Raw genomic sequence first — 20,222 nt, forward strand, 5'->3', positions numbered from 1 at the left:
GAAACACCCGATGACTCCAGGAAACATTACTGATGATGTGTCTGGGTGCATGCAGCGAGTGGTGAAAACTGCTCAAAAAAATCATTGGCACATCACTCCCGGCCATCACTGACCTTCATCACTCAGGGTGTCTGCGACGTGCACAAAATATCATCGAGGACCACACACACCCCAGTCATGGACTGTTCTCCATCCTCCTGTCTGGGAGATGTTACAGGAGCCTTAGGAGTCGCACCAGCAGGCTCAGAAACAGCTTTTTTCACAACACCATAACGCTGCTCAACACCAAGACCCAACACTAGCCCCTGCGCAGTTCATGTAAATGTCACGTTATTTTTAATCTATTGATACGTGTTCACGGGGACGTTTTTTTTCGGTTTTTTACGTGGTGGCCAGCACGAAATACCCTACGGGGAAAGGACGCCTCACACGGCGGGAGACGGCTGAAAAGGACGCCCCATATGCCGGGAGGCGGCCGCGGGGGACGCGCGACAAGATCGGGATGGCGGAGGTTGGGTTTAGGAAAAACACTACGGGGAAAGGGCGCCTCACACGCCGGGAGACGGCCGCTGGGGACGCTCGACAATAACGGGACGGTTGTGATTAGGAAGGCTATGGGAAACAAAAAGCCACACGTGGGATGCGGATTTTCGGCTCTTCATACTACTCCCTACCATTTTCGTGCTGGCCACCACGTAAAAAACGAGAAAAACGTCCCCGTGAACACGTACCAATAGATTAAAAATAACGTGACATTTACACGAACTGCCGTGAGACTGGGCTGCTCCTTTTGCACATGGACTCTGTACTATCTGACTACCTCGGATCACTATATATGTTATGGTTTTGTACATTTTCTGTTTTTTTTGCATTATTCTGTATATTTCTGTTCCCTGTTGTGTCGTTGTATCTTGTTGTGTCAAGTCTCTGTGTTTAGTTTATTTCATGTTTCCTGTCTGTTGTTCCTGTTTCCTGTTTTATTTTGATAGTCTGTTTTCTGTCTTGTCTTGTCTAGCTTTACTTTGTGTTTTCCCGCCTGTGTGATTGTCTGATGTGCTCCACCTGTTCCCCAGCCCTGGTGTCACCTGTCCTGCGTCTTCTCGTTACCTAGTTTATTTAGCCCCTGTGTTAACTTTGTCTGGTGTCAGATCGTTTTGTATTCCGTTGTGTCCTGTCCCTGTAAGTTTGCTCCTTTTGTTTCCTGCCCGTGTTGCCGTCAGCCTGTGTTTTTTCCTGTTGCTTTTGTATTTCTCTGAGTTTCTTTGTGTGGTTTTTCCAGCCTCTGAGCTGCCGTTTTTTGTTATCAATAAATCCCTGAACTCAAGCCATCTCCTGCCTGCCTGCCTCTCCCTGCATTTGGGTCCACTATTCCTCATTTCATCTAACAATATATGATCAAACTGCATCCTGTCTCTACTATTATATGGACTATGGCCTGTCTGATTTCTCAGAACTCTATGCACTATATTTGCTAATGCACCTTAATAATGGACTAACATGATCATACTGCATTCTGTGTTTTATGTCTTTTTTAAGCACTGCTATAAAGAAAAAGCACTTTTAATGATTGCACTACTGGTTAGATGTTAAACTGCATTTCGTTGTACTGGTTGTCCTTACTTGTGCAATGACAAAGTTGAATCTAATCGTGAGATGTATCATAGAAACAAAAACTGTCCTTATCAAAAGTGCAACTGAAATTGTATTTTATCTTTAATAAATAAAATATATAATGCAAATGAGATTTTTAAATCAAATCCCACATCAAAATAACTAAATAAAAATCTCATTAAATAAATAAACTGAGAAGACGCAGCGACATCTGAAGTCAAACAAGTGAAATCAAAAGTAGATTACAGTACGCCCGAGGCCGTTTAAAAATTGCATCGCAATTCATTTTACATCTCAACCGCTTGTAATCTTTACACATTTTAATCAATTCATGATGCATCGTTACATCCCTACAGGGAAAATAAACAATGAGCAACAAACATGAAGAAAGCTTCTTAGACCTTATTCAACTGCAGTTTTCACATTATACAGAATGGTTTCATTCACTGTTACCATCAGAAATGTTGGTCAGAGCAGGTTTAAGGTCCTCACTAAGATGCAGAGACAGATTTCATGATGCTTCCAAAATCTCTTTTTCCTAAAAAAACAAACAATTATTAGCACATTTTCAGCTCAGTGTTCCTCAGTGTAAAAATATCTTTTGCACAGAGAGGACAGAGGAAGACGTCATATTCTGGACATGCAATATTTTAGGGTTGAAGGAGTTGAGGGTCTTGAGCTGGTAGACAGGAAAGACCTTGTTGCTATGGCAACTAATGAACCATGTGTGGGGAGGGCTAGGGTCATGTGTGTAGTACTAGAGCAAGATGCTGAAGTGGGCCATGTCACAGAGTAATTGTAAGAAGATGAGTAATAATAAAGAGAGAAGCATCTTATATACGTCTGGAGTGGGAGAGTAGGAGAGTTATGAAGTGACCGTTAGTTTAGATCAGTGGCTCCCAACCTTTTTGGTCCGAGGTCCCTCAGCAGCACTGTCAGATAAACTCATGTACCCCTTCATCAATTCACAATGTATGTTCTAAATATATTTATATTCAGGTTTGTTTGGTCAGCAACCATATTAATACAAGCATTCTAGGCTATACTAATACTTGGAGTGAAGCTGAATGTTTAATTCATTACATTTGGCTAACTGTTATTTTTCTTACATTTTTCCTGATTAACGATTTTTCATCTTTTAACAAAATACAAAACAAACAATTCGCAACATGAACAAATTCCCCCGTTAGCTAACTATTTCAACCGTTAGCTAACTATTTCAACCGTTAGCTCAATCGTTAGCTAACTATTTCAACCGTTAGCTAACTATTTCAACCGTTAGCTCAATCGTTAGCTAACTATTTCAACCGTTAGCTAACTATTTCAACCGTTAGCTCAATCGTTAGCTAACTATTTTAACCATTAGCTAACTATTTCAACTTTTAGCTTTTCTCTTAACCATTTCACCATTACTTTATTTATTCATTTGAACTGTTTAGTTCATCACTTTCAGCTAGTTATTTCTACCATTATTTTTAAGGCTACTTCTAGCTAATCTTCTGTGCTGGCTTGCTAACTTGTTTTCACACTCTTAGATAACTGCAACATTAAGTGTTCAGGTGTAACAGCTGACTTAATGTGGAATGTGGAACCCTGGTTGGGAAACACTGGAATAGATGACTGGGTGTGTCCATGTACACATGATGGGATGAGTAATAGAGGCAGTGGTGTAGTCCATGTGATACGTAGGTATAGCCTACGGAGTATACCCACTAGGAAAGGTCAAGAATTTACTTATACCCACTTACAAAAACGCAAGGATAACGTTACGTAACGATGATTGTTTTATGAGAGAACTTTCACACTTACGTTCATAAATTCACCCCGTCTGTGTTGCGAGTCGCCTAGGAACAACAACACAGTTACTTGGCGGTCATTCTCTGTGCATTTTTGAAATTAACTAATGTGAATCACTGAAGTAGATATACAGTATGAAACAAAAGCAAATTTAAACTACACTCTTTCAGTGTTTTGGTAAGCCTGCCCCTAAAGCTACTGCCACTTCGAGTGACACTGAAGCAGACGTAAACGTTACAGAAACTACAGAAAATGAGCCAGATGAGGATGATGCTTTACGCGGGTGTGTTACAAAAAAAACTATGTGGTTGTCGCTTTGGGACAGGCGAGTCTAATGCTCGCTAGACTACACCACTGAATAGAGGAGAAGGAGGGGAAGATGAAGGAGACATGCAATGTCGAAAAAGGTTGGGGGGGGAAGAAGAGTTATGGCCAGCTCTGGAGAAAGTGAAGGGCTAGGTGTCTCTCAGGACACGTCTGCAGTGAACCAAATTCCAGAGGTGTGAAAGGCATTGTGAAAGTTGTGAACAGGACTAGGCTGCATCACCGTCACAGACGGCCTTGAATATTTCTCTCTCTCACACACACACACACACACACACACACACACACACACACACACACACACACACACACACACACACACACACACACACACACACACACACACACACACACACAGCAGTCTGCGGTGCAGGAGGGATCTCCATCTTGCTGTTCCTCTCTGTGCACACCAACAGCAGACCTAATTGCAAAGTGGGACATTAAATAGGGCACACTGGAAAAACTGTAGGGCTAAAAAGAGAATAGGAGGAGAGCAGTGATGCAGTAAAGTCCTGCACTGTCCAAACAACACACACACACACACACACACACACACACACACACACACACACACACACACACACACACACACACCGGGGTGAGCTACCCAGGTGCCCAAACCAACCTTAATATTGACACTTCAGTTTTATGAAAAAAATAATATCAATATCCACGAATAGTGTTATACATTTGGAACACACGTTGGTAATCAATGAATGGGTACCAAAAGGGTTGGGAACCACTGGTGACATCATCATCGCTGACATCATTGCAGTTACAGATTTAATGTCCTCCTTTTACATTCCCTGCAACACATCTGGTCAAACAAATCAAACTTTTACTCTGAATTATCAGTAATTAAGCTTAGAAAATGGCACGTATTTTTTTTACAGTCATTGTTATACTGTATGTTGCACATGGTTACGTTAATTATGTTAAATCAAATCACCACACAGAGAACCTGGGGCCAGGTGCGATCCAGCACGGAAATCCTGTGCACAATGCACACAGAGCGAGACATACACAGGGGTTGGTAGACGCCTAACAGCTGATATTTTCCCCTGGGACCCCGAGCCATGAAGTTGGTACATCCAACATTTGAATAATCTTATGAACTGTATGTTTAAAGTGCTCATATTATGCTCATTTTCAGGTTCATAATTGTATTTAGAGGTCATATCAGAATAGGTTTACATGGTTTAATAAAAAAAAAAAAACACCATATTTTTGTTTTACTGCACATTGCTGCAGCTCCTCTTTTCACCCTGTGTGTTGAGCTCTCTGTTTTAGCTACAGAGTGAGACCTCTCACTTCTGTTCCATCTTTGTTGGGAGTCGCACATGCTCAGTAGCTAGGTAAGGACTACTAGCCAGTCAGGAGCAGAGTATGAGGGCGTGCCCTGACAGTAACTAGGTAAGGACTACTAGCCAGTCAGAAGCAGAGTATGAAGGCGTGCCATGCTAGCAGCTAGGTGAGCATTATAACGTGTGTTCCAAAGTGACCACGTTTGTCTCTGAAGTAAAGGCTGGACTACAATAGAGCTGTTTGGAGCAGTTTGTGAACATTGTTTTCTGTTGGAGATGGTAAGTCCCTTTGGGGTGGACTTTGGGCTTTTTCACTTTGTAAACCTATAACGTGCAGAAAAAAGATATTTAACACAGTAAAGGAAAGAGAAAAAGCCAAAAAGCAGAATATGATCACTTTATGGCTTAAATTCAGCAGAGGGGAAAAATGATCTCATGGTTCATTTTCTTGTTAAAAAATCATCTCCAGCTCGAGATATTTAACACATTTTTATGAGAATCTGCTGCAACTTAAATTAAAGCTGAAGATGCCTTTTATTTAAATAATTGTTCATTTATTACAGTGCACTGTAACTTTTATTCCTGTTTCATTCAGGTTGTATTCTTTTTAATCAATGTTTTTAATTGTTTTTAACTGCTCTTTTATGTTAAAGCACTTTGCCTTGTTTCTGAAATGTGATATAAAAATAAAGGTGCCTTGCCTGTTGATACATTTTATAAAATTATTATATAAATACTTCTGCCAAAGTGTCCAACACTAGTAATCTATGTTATTTAAACTTTATTTCATATTAAACAAAAAGGATCTTACTCTTTAACTAAAAGGTCTATCTCTGTAATGATCCTTTCATAATGTTGTCAGACACTTAGAATAATAATCTGAGTCTGTCAGCACCAAAAACAGAACTTTTAGTGGACGAAATTGAAGATGCGCATTTGCCCATTTATGTTACATTGTAGTTTGTTTCAGGTCTTGCTTAACACTGGACTAATTCATGAATTAACTAATTAAGGAACTAACAAAGATTGCCGTTGCCATCAGTCACGTAGACACAAAAACATAAGAAAATATGGTCCAGGTTGATAAAAAGTTACCCTTTAATACAAACAAACAAATAATCATGTAGGACTGGAAATATAACCTAGGCAGGATGCCATTTGAGAAAGATATCTCTTAGCAGAAAGAGATGAATGTAGAATATCACTAAGCATAAGATTGACCCTTGTGGAACTCCATATTCCAGATGAGCTGCAGTAGCTACAACGTTTTCAAAAATAAGAGTGAAATCAATCCTGAGCTGCAGTGTTGTCTGTTATCTCTTAGGATGATGAGGTGATACATCACAGTGAGTTGTGTCCAAGGCTTTGCCAAGGTTTAAAAGGACGAGGATCAAACATCCCCCATCGTCCCCTCGTTTGTGGCAAATAGAGGTCACTTCTGATCCTCAGGAAGATCAAAGTGGGATGACTGATAACCGCATCCCTGCTGATTTATCTGAAAAGAGTCCTGCCTGCTTCACTGGAGAGATAAGAATCATTGACTTGCTGACCAACAGAGTCAGAAGGATTCTTGGGGGATTTTTTGTCTGACTCAATGAGACCACCGCCTTCTCTCCCAGCATGCTGTTTGATTATCAACAACTCAATTCAGTTCAATTCGATGAGAAAAAAAGGCCCAAATAAGTTGTTTGTTCAAGTTCTGTTTATAGCAGTCTCGCATAGCCAGACCTTCCTCCACAACGCTGCAGAGGAGGGTCTGGCTAGTCCACACAGCATTCTGGGATAGGAGAAAAACTTGCTCTGGTTTATTGGCATTTTTTTTTTTAAACCAATCACAATCGTCTTGGGCGGTGCTAAGCGCCGGGCGGAGCCATGGTGCCTCTGCAAAGTAGACTCATGAAGAAACTTGTTTTGGTAGAACATGCGTACGTTCAAAAGTAGTTTTAGTCGTGCAACAGAAAACTCAGATTGGACAGATAGTCTAGCTAGCTGTCTGGATTTACCCTGCAGAGATCTGAGGAGCAGTTAACCATAGTCCTCACAAATCCACCGGAGGTTAGAACGCCAACACAGAGACAGAGGAAGGGGACGGACATCTGGCCGAAAATAGGGACATCTGGCAGAATTTCCAGCGGTACCGGAGCAATCCCGGAAGTGGAACATCGTGGATATAGACTATGTTTAAAGTGCCGGCGCCCTTTAGTGTCCATAGTAATTATGACAATAGCAAAGCAGGAATTAAGGTGACAAAGTATAAGAGCGCTAAATGCCATGTAAGGAGGCAGGTTGGGGTGATGAAGGGTCGAACAAACAGGACTTTCACCCAGGAGACCGGGATTCATGCTGCATTTGCAGTGAGGTTTTTTTTACCGGAAGTGAAGACGTGTCTGATGTTAACCCAAACCACCATCTTTCTCTAAACATAACCAAGTCGTTGTTGTGCCTAAACCTTACCAAACAGCGACCGTTTCACGTTAACCATGTGTGTAAAACCATGACTTACGTTCTCGGGTTTACCGCTAGGGGCTATCGTATTAGAGAGTAGGAACAAACGACCAATATCGTCGTATGTTTTTGGACGACTTGTTGCTAAGGACACTTTAAAGATAGAGTAGGTCTAGACAACACTCTATAATTTACAGAGACCCAACAATTCCCCAAAGAGCAAGCTTTTGGTGCGACAGTAGCAAGGAAAAATGTCCTTTAAACAGGCAGAAACCTCGGACAGAATATGGCTCTTGGGGGAAAGAGAGGGAGGGAGAGAGGGAGAGATAGTTAGGTAGATAGATAGATAGTAGGAGTGCAGGACGTAGCAGGACGTAGCAGGGCGTAGCAGGGCGTTGAGCAGGACCACAGCAGCAGCTGCAGCCACGATCAAGGTGCCACCACAATCCAAGGAAATCTGCGTGGGCAAAAAAAAGCACAGCACAAGGACTCTGGGGAAGAAGCTCTGATACAGTTAAAGTTCCTGAGTTCCTTTAGCTGATATAATTGCTGAAGTATTTCTTTTGACATGTTTACATAATCCAACGTTTCACGCTGATGCATTAAGATAGATATGGGGTCATTTATTTGTCGAACGCACCTTTTACCAGGAGCCTACTCTTCCCACCACCACACATCCCAGACGCCCCTGTCCACGACTCTCTCTCTCTCTCTCTCTCTCTCTCACTCACTCCATCTCTGAAAGCACATTAATCATAGCAGACTCCCACACATTTTCACCTCTACCTCCTCCCCGCCCTTTTTTCTCCTACTCCTCTGGTTCTCTTCCTCTGCCGCTGGAGGCAAGTGGGTCACCTGCAACTGGAGGATTGTTTTCACTCCGGTGGAGAGAGAGAAGGAGAGAGAGGGAGAGAGAGAGAGAGAGAGAGAGAGAGAGAGAGAGAGAGAGAGATGAAGGCTGCAGGGAGGGAGAGGAGTCGGCTTGTTTCACTAAACCAAGTCTTGGGTTGTTTACTCCACAAACCATGAGTTGACTTCATGTCAGTGTGAAGTGTAAAATTGGGTAATATGTGCATTTGTTAGAGTATTTATAGTATGAGTAATGTGTATGTGGATTCATCCGCATCAGAAACAAAAAGATAAAAGTCTAATAAGTCTAATCTTTTTATATTTTCTGTTACTCCAACAGCGAGAGAGGAACGTGTGATTGTTCAGTAATGACAAATCAACGTGAAGGCGAAGAGATGTAAATCCTCTTTGATTAATGACCAGGGGGCTTTTATAGAGAACATGATAGCAGCCAAAGATTGAAATCACACTGAGAAAATCTGGTTCTCTATCCATCTACAGATCTGCCACTCTGCCTTTCACAAGACATTATATCAAAAATTAGATCATAAAAGCGGAAAAAGGGGAATTTCTTCATTAATATTTATGAGGTTGAAGACCATCAATTCCAATTCAAAAAACACCAAACCAAGCTGCAGTTATTAACTCTCCAAAAAAAAAGGAGAATGTGGCAAACTCATAAACCATAGTTCATACAAGGGTGAGATACAGTATGAACCCACTCCTCCCATTCATGATTATCTGAGAAGACACTAAGATCCAATCTGCAACATGAAAGGTTTGTTACACTCTAGTCTGTGTGGATCTAGTATTACATGAGCAGACTGTGCCATCTAGTGGCTTCATATGCACATTACATCACACATGTGCATGAAGAAATCATCCTGTAATGCATGCCTGTCAGTGGTAAGGGGGGGAGGGAGCATCTGAAAAGCGTACCTCCTATGGAGAGGTTCATAGGCTACCAAGCCATCACCTCCCGTTAGCATCCCATTGACTGCCATTCATTTTGGCGCCACTTTGACAGAGAATAACTTTACATCTGAAGAGTTTAAAGACTCTATTTGTCCATTGTTTATTTCTAAAGAAACACGACAATGTATAAAAGGCTCCATTACCTTGTACCTCACGTTATGGCTCCGTAGCAGACGTTTTTATAAAAATAGGCTAATGATTGGGTCATAACCACGAGACTTACTGTGTGTCTATGTTATCTCCTTACATATATCTACGCTCTCCGTCTCTGCTAGATTGGGAATGATTGAGATTTCTCTTGGCACAGCTACCAGAAGACTTCCAACTTTCAGACAGGTTGCTCACGTCACATCTACGTCTTCAAGCTCAGTTGGAGGCTGCTCAGTAACGCTCAGCCATCACCGGGAAAGATCTTCTAATATCCTTCACTGGTCTCCGTCCAGAGACACGGGAGCTGTTGGTCCATTATTTATATGTCAATGTCTAATAAACTTCACTTGTCTCCGTGGAAGTCTACGGCATTCTTTAACTGTCTATGGTCAGTGGTGGAAAATGACTCAGTAGAATATATATATATATATATATATATATATATATATATATATATATATATATATATATATATATATATATATATATATATATATATAACCGATCTGTCTATCTGGAAAGTGTCCTGAGATAATGTCTGTTATGTTCTGACACTGAAAATATAACTGAACTGAATATATGATAATATAAACCTAAAAAAAGACAAGTCTACATAATGAGTTGCCTACTCAAAGTACACTTTGCTACCAATACTTTCACTTAAAGAGATAGTTTGAATCTTTTATAGTATAGTTACCCAAACAAAAGTGTTGAAAATTGTCAAACGATAACCAGCCCTAATAAATAAACTGTCTGCTCCCTCTTGCTCTCATTTATTAAAGGGATAGTTCAGACGTTTGTTCAGCGTGGTTGTCTGAGCTACTTCTCCATAGTCAGTGTGTTAGCTACAGTAGACGGCGGTCGGCACGCCTCCAGTTTGGAGAATCAGACAGGAGTACTGACACGGAAGATAAGCTATGTCCTGCTGTGGACGGAGGAAGCATCTTAACACATTTTAGACACCTAAAAACATCTATATCAGTTTAAGAGGACTCTATATTTAGAATATTTTCCCCTACGTTACCTTGCTGTCAGACAGCCCTTTACGATGAGGAACTGAAGACGTTATCTCTGCTCTCTTCAAAGCCACCCGTTCTCACTCCAAACTCGTAAAATATGGATGTTTGGGCAGTGGCTGTCTCGCAAAAAGCGCCCTTCAGCGTGTGTGTAGAACACACCGGGCAGAGCAGCAGCTACACGGTGTTTGAAGATGACGTAGCATTAAGAGCGACTACGGTAGCGAGTAGTATGAAAGCACGAAAATCCGCATAGGGAGGTTGGTTTCAGGACTTTCACCCAGGAGACCGGGGATCATGTCCCGCGTGTCACGTTTCCTAAACCCAACCTTCGCTTTCTTCTTTTCCTAAACCCAACTGTGTTGTTGTTGTTGTCCCGCGAGTCATGGAAACATAAGCCCACCCACGACCTTTTCCTAAACCTAAATGCGTCAAAAGTGACGCCAATATTCCCGACCAAGCCCGTTTAGATAAAGCGCGTTTAGATCTGACGCTAAAGGAGACTTTTAGCGTCAATAACAACGCCAAAGGCACCTGACCAGGCGTCCATATTTTACACGATGGGAGTGAGAATCTGTTGTTCAAAGCAACCAGACTCCTTTGACAAAAACAGACATTTTACCTTGCAGAACATAGGAGTTTCTGCTCTACTGCTGCCTCCATCGGTTGGTTTGTTTGTTAGTTTTGAGGGTTCCTAACCCCTTTAAAACACCAAAGTCACACAATATCACAAACTAACTGACTGACTGAGGCAGCGGTAGAGCAGCAACTCCCGTGTTCTGTGAGGTAAAATGACTGATTTTGTCAAAGGAGTCTGGTGGCTTTGAAGAGAGCAGAGATAATGGCTTCAGTTCCCCGTCGTAAAGGGCCGTCTGACAGCAAGGTGAAGCGCTGAAAATAATTTGAATATAGCGTACACTGATTAAATTTTTTTTAGGTGTCTAAAATATGTTTCGCTGCTGCCCCGTCCACAGCACACAGACATTGCTTAGCTTCTGAGATAAGCAAAGTATCTTCGAAAGGTCTGAACTGTCCCTTTAAGCTTTATCTTGCATGCAGTATTTTTGAATTGGGGTACTGCTACTTTTACTTTTTTTCTCAAATGTAGTTGTGTGACAAAGGATAAAACAAGAAAAAGTTCAAATCTAACAGACCTAACTGATATATTTTCATCGTGCAAAGCTGGAAGATGTAAAGGACGCATTTTATAACAGATAGTTTAGTCTGAAATTGCTTTTAAGGACTTTCATTGTACATTCTATAATGGCACATTATAGCCAATAATGTTTTTGACTCATCTGCACTGTCAGGTTCTTGTCAACAAAAAGAATGTAAATTATATTATTGTGCATTTCCCTTGTGTACGTTTATTTACACGTGATGTGTAGTCAGCGTGTAGCTTACTGAGAAGATGAGAAAAGATCATGTGAAACTTAATGATCCCTGTGAGGAAAACAGTCATCTGCAGCAGTCGATAGTAAAGCAATTAAACTGAGCATGGACTTCAAATGCCTGCAGCAAAACGTCTCTCTGTAAATGAGACACAGCACATAGAAATCCACTGCACTTCCCCAGCAGCTGGACTCCCTTTTTCTACTCTAGTATTCAACGTACCATATTGTGAAAGTGCAGAAGCAAAGTGCAGCATTTTGAAACCCCAACAGTGTGTTGGGACTTCAAAGAAGGCTGGCGTCTTGTGTTCTCAGGCTGCAGTCTCTGGAGAGATGGGGCTCTGTGTCTCAGTGTGTGTGACTGTCGGTGCAAAATGTGGGTCTGAAAACAGTCCTTTTATTTTTATTTATTCTATAACTGTGAGGGCCACACACACCAACACCTGAAGAAGTAATATTTCTTTCTACCAGTAAATTCTTATTCAAAAGTTTTCATTTTCCTTTCAACTAGGACCCTATTTTTTCATGCTTTGGTGTCTAAGTGACTTTGAAATTGGTCCAGTATTGAGTGAGAACGCTGTAACCGGCAGACGTGAACTGGGCTGTAATGTAACCCTAAAGGACAAACGTTCACCGTCAGCTTCAGTCCACTTAAAAGTTGTTTTGAGTAAGATAACTTTTGTTTAACCAGGAACGGCCACAAAATCACCATCACCAAACCCACCAGACTCCATGTAATTTCGGGGCTGTTTCTGGTTAAACTAAAAGGATCTTACTCTTTACCTAAAAGGTCTATCTCTGTAGGGATCCTTTCCATAATGTTGTCAGACACTTAGAATAATAATCTGAGTCTGTCAGCAGCTAAAACAGAACTTTTAGTGGACAGAAGTTGAAGGTGCACAATTGGCCGTTAATGTTACATTGCAGCTTGCTTAATACTGGACCAATTTCAAAGAATGTTGTTTACATCAGTCACTTAAACACAAAAACATAGAAAAGGGGGGTCCAGGTTGAAAAAAAAAAACTAAGTTACCCTTTAAAGCAACACCAAAGATTCTTTTGTACCTTAAAAGTTTTTTTCCAAAATCGTTTCAGTGGTTCATCAACTCGTAACAGGGCGAACGGCACTTCTGCATTCGCTTTGCGGCCCTCTATCGGCTATAACCGCACTATGTAAGTTTGCCAGATTGGTTGGCGGATCTGTAGTTTGAATGATAAATAATGGACACAATTCAGCTTCCAACCTGTAGGAGAACCGAAGAGGAAAAGTGCTTTGGTGTTGCTTTAAGTGTGAACAATTCGGCATGACAAATCAGTGTTTCCCAAACATTGATATATTGGTGGCGGCCCGTCACACAATCAATGTTAACCGCCACATACTGCCGTATATGATCTCTCTCTCTCAAACACAACAGACCCTCCTCCTCCTCCTCCGTGCAGATTCATTAATGCCATTGATTATTCTACACACTCCAATACAGTAATGTTGGTTGCTTTTCCACATCGATCTTTTTCCCCGCGGAGAAGACGGCTGGAGTCGATCCGGAGTTTAATGGTTAATTGGTTAATCTGTTATAAGAAATATCAGCATTACACTTGCTGGGTGCAATTTATTGTATACTTTATAACCGATAGACACGCATCAAATAGTCAAAAGAAAAAGAAAAGTTCAACAAGCTTTATTAAATTAACCTGACAAAGGTCACCTCTGACACAGTATTGCACCAAGTTAAGCCTAATGTCACCAAAAGGCCAACAGCGTCACTATCTCTTAAAAATAGAGGCAGTAGAGAAAATATGCCATCTGAACAATTTTTTCAGTAGTTCACCTTTTTGATAAATAGATTCAGTTCATTGTTTTGTCCATCAATCACACCTCTATGTACAGATCATAAGGACAGTGTACCTCAAACTCATCAGCAGCCGCGCATTTCTACAAAAGTGGATCAACTAACAAGCCAGAAAGCATCTTTCACCGTTTATTAGCTTTTATCATGTCTGTAAATTCATTGGAGATCATTTTTTACATTTATTTTTTGGCTTGTTAATTGACCTCCTTTTGTGAAACCCCATCTTTTATCCATCACATCTTTTAGACTCAACAATCGAGAAGAAATGTACAGTCATCAAACATCAGCCTAAGAGGATAGAAATGCATATATACATACATACAGTTAGCATACTTTCTGAGGATGCACACATAAATACTATAAACCTTAAATACACACAGTATGTACTTTCATATCATCTGCTTTTTTTTTCTCCAGTACATTTTGGCACACTTTGACACTGGAGTAAAATGTACGGATATATATATATATATCGAAACCATTGTCTCCCACTATCTTTAACGGGCATGAGAGCATTTATTCAAACAGCCAAGGTAAGGATACAGACACCTTTGGCTTTGCATTGAAACAGGAACAGGGTGGGAGGGGGTGTAGTGCTTCTGAGCTTATATAAGATGATTATATACACATTTTGGAGCTTCAGTGCATAGTTTTTTAACTCAGCATCACGATTATGTGCAAGGTACGAAACCAGGCAGGCCAAACCAAGCAGCAGCTGGTGCAGACGTTTGTGATTTAAAGCAAACGGTTTACTGACGGTTTACTGACAGACGGGATGTTTGCATGTTTGCTCCCAGCTCAGGAAAAGAAGGGAACAAGGAGGGCGAGGCGATGAGATTCAAAACATTTAGTAGTGTTAAGAATGGATATGGCTTTCTGCACCTTCTTAGGCATCAAAGTTCAAGTCCTTTCCTTCTTCAGCTCCATCAACTTGTGTCAAAAATTGAAATTGAATGTTTCTTTCCTCGTCTCCTTTGTAATTTGCATCTGAAAGCAACAAAACTAGGGCTGCAACGAACGCTTATTTTGATTGTTGATTAATCTGTCCATTATTTTTTAGATTTATCGATTAGTTGTTTGGTCTATAAAATGACAGAAAATGGTTAAAAGATGTCAATCAGTGTTTCCCAAAAAGCCCAAGATGACGTCCTCAAATGTCTTATTTTGTCCACAACTCAAATATATTGAGTTTCCTGTCCCAGAGGAGAGAAGACACTAGAACATATTCACATTTAACAAGTTGACTTCAGAGAAGTTTTTTCATAAAAATGACTCAAACCGATTAATCGATTATCAAAATAGTTGCCGATTAATTTAATAGTTGACAACTAAATCGATTCATCTTCGCAGCTCTACAACAAACTGTAGGCAACACCCCCCCCCCCCAAACAGCAGCGAGGGATGAGAGCATCATACTCTAAGGCTTGATTTAACACATTTAAAGGAAACAATCTAATTTAAGACACACTGTGTTCAGTCTTGCAAACAACGTGAATAAAAATGAATTACATGTTGTGAAGAATTCATCTGAAATCTTTGAACACGTTGTCAACCGTCGTTTGAGCAGGAAACTTTACCGTGAACATATTATTTACTTTCCTAGGAAGGAAAGGTGTGACCTGACAGGCGTATGGAGAGCCTCTCCATTGCTGTATGTCGGCCACTTTTAGTGTTTCACACTTCAATGCAGAGAGAAAATAAAAATGCTGAATTAGCTTTAAAAAAAAAAAAAAGTACAACTTACTTCAGCTTTCAGTTTCAACCTTAAACCCATTTCCCAGTGTGAGCTGGCTACAGGGCCCCAGTGAGGCACATGAGGACGAGCACGTGTATCGTGAGCAGGTAGGCCAGAAAGAAATATCGAGAGCGCGCGCGGCTCGTCAACAGCCTGGAGAAGTAGAGGCTCCTCCCTCTGAGCCAGCGTCGGCACGCCACCATGCCGCCTTTCACCTGGAGGCACAAACACCGAGCAATCAGGGGAACACGTCAGTCACAGGAGGACGCTTTACGGTTTTAATGGAATCTCTGAAACCAGGAACAATGGCTTGTTTATTTACACGCCTCTCTGGATGAGCGGAGGCTAAATTCATTTGTTGTCTTCTGCGTACCTTTCGTGCTATTAGAGGCTGGTTTGGGTTGAGACTGAGAGTTTCCCACTCGTCTTCTGCTTCCATCTCGATACTGAAGTCCCTCTGACTGTCTCTGGGCAGACTGGATTCAACACTGCAAAACAAAAGCATTTTAAAAAGGTTCTGCACGGTTGAATATACACCGTATATGTGTATGAAGTGTGTGTGTGTGTGTGTGTGACCTCTTTGCTCGGTCCTCAGCAAGACGCAAAGCCTCCTCAGCCGTCTCTCTCCTCGCTCTCTCGTCTGTCAGACTCTGCTCCAACTCAAGCAGCCTGAACACACACACACACACACACACACACACACACACACACACACACACACACACACACACACACAAATATATCAAATATCTGGTAAACACAAGATTGAAAGTGGTTCTTTTGCCTGACTTTGTAAAGAAACAGATGGTAAACGGACTGCATTTCTATTGTGCTTTTTGAGTCTTAACAACTACTCAAAGCGCACAGATCTGTCGACTAAATATGTGTGTTAGTCGACTGAGATTGTCTTTAGTCGAGGACAGCCCTAATATCAGTGAGCTCAAATAATAAACAAATAAACATCTGTAAGAGAATATCATACAAAACTACACGGAGCAAAAGACTTTGGACCCTATCTTGCACCGGGCGCAGCGCAAAGTCCGACGCAAGTGTCTTTGCTGGTTTAAGAGTTGGTCTTACAGGGAGGTGTGTTCAGGTGCATTCTGGGCGTGCTGGTCTTACAGGGAGGTGTGTTCAGGTGCATTCTGGGCGTGCTGGTCTTACAGGGAGGTGTGTTCAGGTGCATTCTGGGCGTGCTGGTCTTACAGGGAGGTGTGTTCAGGTGCATTCTGGGCGTGCTGGTCTTACAGGGAGGTGTGTTCAGGTGCATTCTGGGCGTGCTGGTCTTACAGGGAGGTGTGTTCAGGTGCATTCTGGGCGTATTGCTATCTTGAGGCAGCGGGAAGTGATCGCGCCATTGACTAGGGCTGAATGATTTTGGAAAATAATTGAATTGCGATTTTTTTAACAGAGCATTAGTAAAATGCACCTAGGCTCGTGCACACACACAGGGCATATTATGATATGATCTGCTCGCACGCTTTCACTTCACACACGAGCAGTTCAGTTTCTTCTCCTGAAAATCTCTCCTTCCTGCTCAGCAAATCCTCCATCATAACAGCAATGCTCCAAGGTCCAAATGTGCCTGGCTTTTAAAGGGAATGGGAGATGATCTCTGATTGGTTTATTCCATGTTACGCCGAAAACACACCTCTGATTAATGAAGACACTAAGTACAACCCTTTTGAATCATGCGCCCGGCGCACTTTCATACACGCCCTGAACGCACCTGCGCCAGGCGCTTCACGGCGTGCGCTTAGATCGTTAAAATATGGCCCTTTGTCTCTTCACCTTTCTTGGAACTGACTGGCTTCAGCGGTTCCAGCAGTCATGGAGTTGATGCTCCTCTCCTGGGGGGCTCCAGGTGCAACCTCAGCATACACTGACCCCTGGTGGTGGGGAAACAGCGTTACATGTATATAGAGATGCAACTTTTTATTTGTTTTTTAGAGCATGTTTGTCTTTATTTCATAGTATGACGGTACAGAGAGATAAAAAAAACTAAATGGAGGGAAAGTATACAATATGGATATGTGATGCATGACAACACCTTATGTGAACAAACAAAAGGACCCAGAACTGTTGTCTACATACATGTTTAGGATTATTTACCTGAGACTGGCCTTGGACTTGGGTTTCCAGCCAGTGGCAGCGATTCTGGGTGTCCCTCAGGGTTTGGGAAACGGCCCTCAGCTGAGCTGCAACAGTACCTTTCTCCTCCACTCCCTGCTGCAGCTGGGGGGGAGGAAGGGACATTTTGTACATTTAAGCATACAGTCATTTTACTCTCCTCAAAGAAATAATGTCATTCTTCCTTCAGAGGTTATTTCTCTTAGAGCTGCAAAGATTAATCGATTAGTTGTCAACTATGAAATGAATTGGCAACTACGTGCGTACGAGGGACAAGTAGGTCAAGAGTTCCCTCACACTGTCTAACTTGCCTGAATATCTTTGAGTTGTAGACAAAACAAGACATTTGAGGACGTCATCTAGGGCTTTGGGAAACACTGATCCACATTTTTCACCATTTTCTGACATTTCAGAGACCGAACAACTCATCCATTCATCCAGAAAATAATCAACAGATTAATCGATGTCGGTTAGTTGCAGCCCTAATATCTTTGGTAGAAAAAAAGCAATAATCAAAGGATGGAAATATCATACAATCGGATCTCCAACATTATAAGTTTATTGCAAAAATAGTAAAACAAACAGCTTGCTACACTGCCCACACTGAACTACTCACCCAACCCCTTCACTTTGTGTCTACACCGCCAACATTTTAGCTGCACATTCAGCTGTGTTTGGGTTTAGAGATACACATAAGCTCGGCTGTTTCATACCTTGAGGTTGAGTTGCTGGAGGTACTGGTCTCGTTGTTGGATCTCATACATGCAGCGCTGCAGGTCTCCGTGAAGCTGGATCCTCTCTGCCTCCAACCGACTCACCACCTTGTCCATTCCACTCTGACCTGCCAAAACAACCGTTTCCTGTTGGGCGGAAGGAAAAAATAAGATAAAAGACTGAACAAAGGGATTCAAATGTTTGTTTCAAAATAGTAATTTCAGGAGGATTAAAACAGATTAGTAAAATATAGCAAAACAACTATGATACAGATCATGTATATTTTTCAGCTAAAGGCAGATGTATAACTTACCTTGACTGGCAGCGTGTCCTTCCTCTCTGTGTCCGATCTACATAACAGAAAAACCTTTATTATCACAAGCAATTATTGAACTGTTGTTTGGTCGTTGCTTCGTGCGTAACCACACAGCTAGAATCCAAAGTTGTTTTCATGCCAACACGTAGAGACAGTAAGCTGACCACATGAACGCAGCAGTTGTTCACTACAGTTAGGGCAAAAAAACAATCCTCCTACTTGTTGCCAATGTATGTGCCATAGGGCGGTCAACCAATATTCTAAATTTGAATATATATTCGGAGAATTCACAGCCAACGAGAAAGCATGTTGATGGTCGTTTCTATCGTGTGGCTGGCGCGAAACCGAAATAAAACAAATTATTGTCTAACTGAAGAGACGAGACGAGATACGGGAACTTCTGTCAGTAAAACACCGACCAACAGACAAATCGTCAGACAAATTCAAGAAACGGCAAGAGACTTTGTTTACGACCAAATTACAAACCCTGCGGTGTGATTTGCTCTAAAGAAAAAGATGGAAAGAGTCTTTAAATATTTTATATAATATATAATATAAGTTTAACGGCATAGGACATTATTTTATTTGTTTATTTTGTAATGTGTAGGTATGTAGATCTTTAAAAGACATGTTCATGTTGAAAGAAATATACCTGTACAAGTCTGCTGTTGTATGTTTATCGGTGTTTTAAGCCCCCAACGTCTCCTTCCAGACAGCGCTGCCTGGAAGGCACTAGGATTAGGCAATGGTTAGGGTTAGGGTTAAGGTTAGGTGCCTTGAAGTCAACGGTCACAGCGCTGCCTGGAGGGAGACGTTGGGGGCATAAAACACCGTCAAGCCCATTGTATTCAGGGTTCAAAATTAACTTTTTCGTCCACCAGCCAAATGGCTAGTGAATGTTCACATTTTACCAGCCACTCTATAGATTACCATTGCTTTTTTGGCTAGTGAGTGAAGCAAATTTACCAGCCACTTGCTTATTTTACCAGCATTTGGCTGGTAGATGGTGCTAATTCTGAACCCTGGTTGTATTGCCTCGCCCTCTTGTGGACAAAATGCACAAGATATTCAAGCATATTTAAACCAATGTGTTTTTCTCTAGAAGGAATATTTGAACGTCATTTTTGGCAATTTTTGACGGTTCAAATGTGTCACATTTTCTTGTTGAAAGTGCCAAGTTGTGTTTTGTATGTTTTGGGAAAGGCCACACTACTAAGTACTAGCTGTAGTCCACCATACTGTAAACTCTGTACATGCATTGACACACCTATAACACCAAGGTAGAAGTAGGTCCAACACATAGTTACTTCTATTACTCTTTAAGGACACTTCACTTTAAATTCAGAATACACAAGTTTAGTTTACTTCAGTCTTTTTTTTTTACCTTAGATCTGCTGTTTCTTCCTGGTAGCTGCTGATTTCTTTTTCAGGTGGCAGTCTGTTAGTCTGTACTTCATCCATCTTCTGTCTCGCTTCCTGCAATAGCATCAATAGCAAGTCGTCAGTCACAAAACTATTCATCTAAAAATATCTTTTTAATCAAACAGAATTTCACACTAGAACATGTGCATCCACACAAAAAATACCGTGCACGTCAAAGCAATGAAATGTATGA

The 20,222-nt window shown here is 41.4% G+C and overlaps 1 protein-coding gene and 1 long non-coding RNA gene across 7 annotated transcripts in view; one reads left to right on the top strand and one right to left on the bottom strand.

The window, feature by feature from the left end:
* Positions 1 to 5,937: 5,937 nt before the first annotated feature.
* Positions 5,938 to 12,806, top strand: LOC116067321. The gene is made up of 3 exons (XR_004109174.1): positions 5,938 to 6,006; positions 6,335 to 6,341; positions 12,790 to 12,806. It is a non-coding gene; the product is annotated as an uncharacterized LOC116067321 (long non-coding RNA).
* LOC116067339 (golgin subfamily B member 1-like) overlaps positions 6,042 to 20,222 on the bottom strand; it is a 60,534-nt gene continuing 46,353 nt past the window's right edge. For 4 of the 6 annotated variants that reach the window (XM_035999720.1, XM_031323764.2, XM_031323763.2 and 1 more), the window contains exons 22-29: positions 19,992 to 20,083; positions 18,605 to 18,641; positions 18,291 to 18,437; positions 17,560 to 17,682; positions 17,239 to 17,336; positions 16,024 to 16,116; positions 15,821 to 15,935; positions 14,928 to 15,662 (exon numbers count right to left, since the gene is read on the bottom strand). In XM_035999720.1, the coding sequence (XP_035855613.1) occupies positions 15,504 to 15,662; positions 15,821 to 15,935; positions 16,024 to 16,116; positions 17,239 to 17,336; positions 17,560 to 17,682; positions 18,291 to 18,437; positions 18,605 to 18,641; positions 19,992 to 20,083 (864 nt within the window). In that variant the 3' untranslated portion in view covers positions 14,928 to 15,503. Of the gene's footprint in view, positions 6,053 to 14,882; positions 14,906 to 14,927; positions 15,663 to 15,820; positions 15,936 to 16,023; positions 16,117 to 17,238; positions 17,337 to 17,559; positions 17,683 to 18,290; positions 18,438 to 18,604; positions 18,642 to 19,991; positions 20,084 to 20,222 lie in introns of those variants that run through there. The other 2 variants (XR_004896920.1, XM_035999719.1) reach the window with 2 other exon arrangements.

Source organism: Sander lucioperca, chromosome 3 (assembly GCF_008315115.2).
Source record: "Sander lucioperca isolate FBNREF2018 chromosome 3, SLUC_FBN_1.2, whole genome shotgun sequence".
Taxonomy (NCBI): Eukaryota; Metazoa; Chordata; class Actinopteri; order Perciformes; family Percidae; genus Sander; species Sander lucioperca.